This window comes from Nannochloropsis gaditana, assembly GCF_000240725.1.
Source record: "Nannochloropsis gaditana CCMP526 unplaced genomic scaffold scaffold1091, whole genome shotgun sequence".
Classification (NCBI taxonomy): domain Eukaryota; class Eustigmatophyceae; order Eustigmatales; family Monodopsidaceae; genus Microchloropsis; species Microchloropsis gaditana.
The window spans coordinates 1,288-6,628 of NW_005802862.1; the positions used below are offsets into that span (position 1 = coordinate 1,288).

The window sequence follows — 5,341 nt, forward strand, 5'->3', positions numbered from 1 at the left end:
TGGGGTGCCCGCATTGGCCGATAGACGAGAGGCAGCTCAGAGCCACGTCGGGCAGTCAGCACTCGATATGCCTGCCATCAGGCAGCATAAATCCTAGATGGGAACCTCTCATTTGACAAGGCACGCATTGAAACAATTGACCACGTCCTTCCGTGCCCATCAACGTCCCTGTGGGAGCAGCACGCACCTCGTTGATATGCTCCTCAATACTGACGTACTCCAGACCTTTCTGCAAATAAGCGATCAAAGCCCCGGGAGGCACGTCTGCCGCGCGCAGGTTCGTCTTGTCTAGGCCGCCTTCGTTGAAGAAGGTGAAGGCTGGGGTGGGCATGATTGGAGATCAGGGTATGAGAAGCGTGCAATGTGCTCGCCTTTTTTTTTCCATGCTGAGATTATGCCCCACATGCCCCGACTTTATGACCATGGTCCACAACAGACAAGAGGTGAACATCTAGTACAGTCAATGTGAGCAAGAAGAATATGGATGAAACATGTGCCCCCGAAAGGCATTGGCATCAGCATACGTGCTGTTACCGCCAACACGCCTCTCCTCTTGGCGTCGTAGCCGTCCGCCCTGAAATACCTGAATGGCTGTACCCGCTTTCTACCAGGTACCGATGCACAAGGATGTTCACCTCGTCTGTGTTGAAAGACATGCTTGCCTGGGGCTCCACGGAGATGAAGCAGCGAAGGGAAAGGGAGGAAGGATGCACAGGAGAGGGCCACGAAGGCGGCTACCTCACGCCTAAAGGACAGGTCTTGTATGACAACACGCTTGATAACGGCCACACCCCACCTACGCCGGTGTACAGTCCTTTGACTGCAGCCACTGCGAACGGGTTTTCCTCGTATGCCAGTTGGCAGGCTTTGTACCTGTGACAGAGCGGTAAGTGAAAACGAACCAAATGTGATGATGACGATAGTAAGCATGCTGTACTATTTGTATGTCCACCTGGCACCGTGCCCTCCTGGAATAATCGCTTGCCAACATGGGACACTCAGACACCATGTACTGTCTTATAGAACTCGGCGTCCGTGAATGCTCCTCTATGTCTTTCGAATTCCATGTTAAACCAAGGAAAGGTGAGGGCCATGACAATGCTGATACGGTCTCGCGCCATCGCCGGCGGTCTGAAAAATTAAGTTCATATGACGCCTGAACGTGTTAAGCTCTCGACTGGCCCTGCGTTTCCAGGAACTGAATCGCGACGCTAATGCTACGTATCCCACCTAGAAACGCAGGCTTGTGGTTTGATTTATTTACAACGCCGGCTTCGTCTCTCTCAGCCGTCGCCACGGAGAGTCAACCTCCCTCCTTGCCCCTGCCCGCTGACACTCAAACCACTGTGCTGGACTCTGCCATGGCCAGTCAACAACGTGCTCTCCTCCAAGGAGATCGTCTGGCGAAAGAGCTTGCGGCACAGCAAGCAAGGGCGGCTGCCAGGGCGTACGTGACCGATAAAGGTAGGCGCCTCTGGAATATTGGGATTTTATGTAACATAGTACGTGCCTCCCTCCCTTATCCACACGTTAAACGCGCAGCAACGTGTTCCGCATGGAGTTAGTACCTATACCACTTGATTTCTTTGCCCCAGTCTCCTTTTCAAAACCTGCGCGGCAGAGGAGATCTTGAAAAAGTCTGATCTTCCTCACTCCCCATGTATAATTCGTCCTTTGCTTCAAAAGGGTGCATGAACGTCTCTGTCACTGAGAGGGTCCTCAATAGAGGCACCTACTCCGGCGCTGAGGCGGAAGAATTGGCCATCGCTGCCGGAGGGGGCCTGTCAGTGCACAAGGACAACACACTCGAAATCCTTCGGGAGCGAGAGCTTGGGAGGCAGAGGCAAGCAAAAGACGCGCAGAAGGAGGCAAATTTAAAAGCAAAACTTCTCCAGCAACAAGAGAATTTTCGGAAAGAAAAAGCGACGGGCAAGGGGGACGTGGAAGGCCAAGGGAGCGTGGAGAGAGACTCGACTCCCCTCCCCGCAGGGTGGGAAGCCGTCATGGACCCTCAGGGCTCCGGCGACTACTATTACTGGCACGCGGGTACGAATGTGACCACGTGGGAACGCCCTTCCTCCCAAATTCCGACGGCTGTACCGTCAGGGGACACGGGTGTTCCGACTCTGAAAAACCACAATCCGGGTAGCTTTCTTTCCTCGGAAACTTCAGGAGGCGGGGAACCAGGACACGGGAGAGAACCGACCGGGCGGGGAGGCACCGAACTTCCCCGGGCAAATGACCTTGGGAGCTTGCCAGAGGGGTGGAAGGAGGTCAAGCACGCAGCGACGGGACAGATCTGTTATGTCCACGCGGCTAGCGGGGTGAAACGCTGGTCCCGTCCAACAATTGCAGGCGACGTGACGTCTGACATACAGCAAACTCGACAAGCCCATCTGGAAGCCGCTCGGCAGGCAGAGCTGGCGCAAACGGGGGCAAAGGGAGGAAAAGATGGGGGAGGGAAGAAGAGGGGACGGGAGGAAATCGACCCGTTGGATCCCACTGGAGGGAGAGGAAGTGGCGGGTGGACCCAAGGATTGGGCGGTGGGGATAGAATGGCCGATAGCACCGCTGGCGGCAGTCTATGGCAACAACGACCTTTGCCAGCACCAGGAGCAGTGTTGAAAAAGCAAGGAGGCGGTAGGGGGGCAGGACGAGGAAACCAGGGCCAATATCCCATGCGGCGGTGAGAAAAGCGCATGGTGAGGACTGAAAATCTGTTCACACATCCGAGGGGCTAGTAAGATGAAGAGGGAAGGATTATCTGTGCGTCAGAATGATTTGAAGGCAGTGTATAATGAGAAAAAATGGCACGAATAACAATTTTGGTAGGGTAAAAGGAAAAGTTGAACCGCATAATTTTCATATGCCTCAGCACATTGTTTGATAACTTTTCGCAGACACCTCTTTGCGATGGTACCTGTGTCGAAACTGCTATCGCGGTTCCAACAACTATAGAGGAAGAGTCTGTGGATGAAAATATCAAAGCTGTTTACAAAGTCTGAAGCTAAAAGATTTCGCCTACTTCTTGACCACCAAAGTCATGGCACGACGTGCATGGTAGATGTATGGGTCAACCATCTTAAATTCATCTTTCCCTTCCTGATTTCGGTCTGTCTGTACTTCACTCGAGTATCACTAACACACTGGCATTTTACCCGTTCACATTTTATTTGCTCGGACGGGAGCGCGAGACTGACCACCTGATTCGGATATGTCATCATGCTACCAACTTTGTCAAATAACTGTTCCTTCAATCCATCCTGTCCGGCGATGGTAGGCGATATTTTTAATGTTCTTTTTGCGTTGTCCGAACGCACTTTTGAAAAGCTACTATCGAAACGCTCCTCCAGATGCGACAAAGCGATACTTTTGGCTGCCGTCGATGTGTTATTGCACAAATCTTCGTTCTGATAACATTCTAGACCGATGTAATAGCCACACGGACAGCGTGTAGTCGGCTTTAAATATTTTTGGGGTTTAAGGGTGCGGGAACGTTTTGTTGGCGCTTGCCACTTTCCGTTTTTCCGTCCGCCCGTGGTCTCTCGCCGACACAAAATGTGACACGAAGCATTCTGTTCCCCCTTGAAAATGAGGACACGCCTTGCACTGAAGCTGTGAGCCATCGCAGAGCAGTGACATCTGAGAAGTTTGGTGCGCAAACGGGGGCTTGTGTCTGAAAAATAAGGCCCTTAGAAGTCTCCTTCTTCAGCTTGAAGGACGGCATCGGCCGTCGCTTGTAGGCTAGCGGAATGTCCCTATCGCCCTGTCTATGGCACCAGCTCAAGTACCGTTTCCTTTCTCCCTGGTCAGACAAACAGCGCTTCAGTTACAGGATGAGAACATCCTTACTCGTAGGTGCACTTGGTGCAGCGATACTTTCCCTTCTATCCCTCTCCCTGTCCGCTGCCATGAACCTTGAAACATCTGCGGCGTCCCTTGGCGGGTATCAACGCCAAATTTATCAATATTTTGACAACGTACGACAAGGCGACCGTGGGCAATATGGTGAGTTTAAAACGAAATTTCGAATCAAGAATGGTGGACACGACCACACGGCGGGTGGCATATGCAAAAGCTTCGACCGGTGGAGCGTTGTGTGTCTTGTCGAACTCATTCCCACTCTTATGCCCCTTTGCTTCTCGCAGGAGCTGCCAATGGTGCTCGTGCATGCGAACGCTTTGTGCGTGACAAGGCAATGCAGACTGATTTGGCGGAGGTGAGTCGAACAGAAGTATAAGTTGCCTGTGTAAGTTTTGTGTCGATCCGCCCAGGGCCAGCGAGTAAGATGATTTAAAAGGTCAATTTAGAGGATTTTGGAGGGTGAAGGCTGATAGCCCACCGCCAATGTGCGGTGTCGCGTTGGAGAGCTTTTGATGTGCTGAATATTCTTGCGCCAATAAACACAGGTTATCTCTGGGTTTTACAACAACGACGTCGCCGCCATGTTTGCCTAGCAACGGACCGAAAAATTAAAAAAGATGATGGATGATGGATGGCGGCGAGATTGAGAAAGCAGGAAATCGCGAGCATTGGTCCGCACAACACACCACTGCTTCTGTGACCGAATCGAGTCAGGAAGGTCTGAGCAAGCGGAGCAAGAATTTTCCCTTCCAAATTTTTCTTTAAGAACTTTGGAGTGATTTGTACAACCTCAGCGGAAGCATTACGCAAGGGCATTTCATCATGAAATGTCTCGCTACTACACAAAAAACAAGGGCAAGCACATGAACAACAAACAAAACGGAGATATACTCTGGAAAAGAGACCAAAACCCGTGACGGATGAGAATCAAAATCAATGCAATGAAAAAACGCAGGAGTCGGTGCTGGTACTACTTGGTGACATCATCTCATACGGTGCAGCGAACAAGGCGTGAAAAAAATAGCATATTTGCAGGAAATAGGTGAATTTGTCCATCCATGCAGCTGATCTCTCCTTAGCAAAATTAGGTACATTCTTCTAGTCTAAAATTTATGAATCGGAAATGGTGACGTGTATAACTCTTCGCAGAAGTCTGCTTGTGTATTTAGAGGAAAGAAAGGTTCGGATGGAAGGAGTGAGACGCCTGAACTAGAAAAATCAAACTTAACGGAAACTCATACAGTTGTCGAATAGCACTTCGTTCCCTTCTTTCACATTGAAATGATATTACATGGAGATGCCACGGAATCGATATGGCGCGTATGCCGTTACCGAACCTTCGGTCCCACGACCTTGCCACGACCCATCCTCAAATGAATCTATATACTTTTTCATTCTTTCCACATCATCCCGGCATGAAATATTCTTATGTTCTTCACATTGAGGCTACGCGTAGAGGACTAAAGGACATCTCATT

General features: G+C 50.7%; 2 protein-coding genes across 2 annotated transcripts; both read left to right on the top strand.

Moving 5' to 3' along the window:
- Nucleotides 1-1,232: 1,232 nt before the first annotated feature.
- NGA_0412702 (growth arrest-specific 7) lies at nt 1,233-2,145 on the top strand (the record flags this gene model as incomplete). Its single annotated transcript, XM_005852555.1, has 2 exons — nt 1,233-1,464; nt 1,687-2,145. Coding segments are annotated over 2 exons (691 nt in total), but the record flags the coding sequence as incomplete, so codon positions are not given.
- Nucleotides 2,146-3,810: 1,665 nt separating this feature from the next.
- NGA_0412602 (uncharacterized protein) lies at nt 3,811-5,104 on the top strand. Its single transcript, XM_005852554.1, has 3 exons — nt 3,811-4,008; nt 4,149-4,219; nt 4,410-5,104. Exons 1-3 carry the CDS (start codon nt 3,837-3,839, stop codon nt 4,455-4,457), a joined length of 291 nt encoding a protein of 96 aa, XP_005852616.1. The 5' UTR covers nt 3,811-3,836; the 3' UTR covers nt 4,458-5,104.
- Nucleotides 5,105-5,341: the final 237 nt, after the last annotated feature.

Coding starts and splice junctions, on each gene's coding strand:
- NGA_0412602 (XM_005852554.1), top strand. CDS start 3,837: ATGAGAACATCCTTACTCGTAGGTGCACTTGGTGCAGCGATACTTTCC. Junction 4,009..4,148: donor AGGCGACCGTGGGCAATATG/GTGAGTTTAAAA, acceptor TGCTTCTCGCAG/GAGCTGCCAATGGTGCTCGT. Junction 4,220..4,409: donor TGCAGACTGATTTGGCGGAG/GTGAGTCGAACA, acceptor CAATAAACACAG/GTTATCTCTGGGTTTTACAA.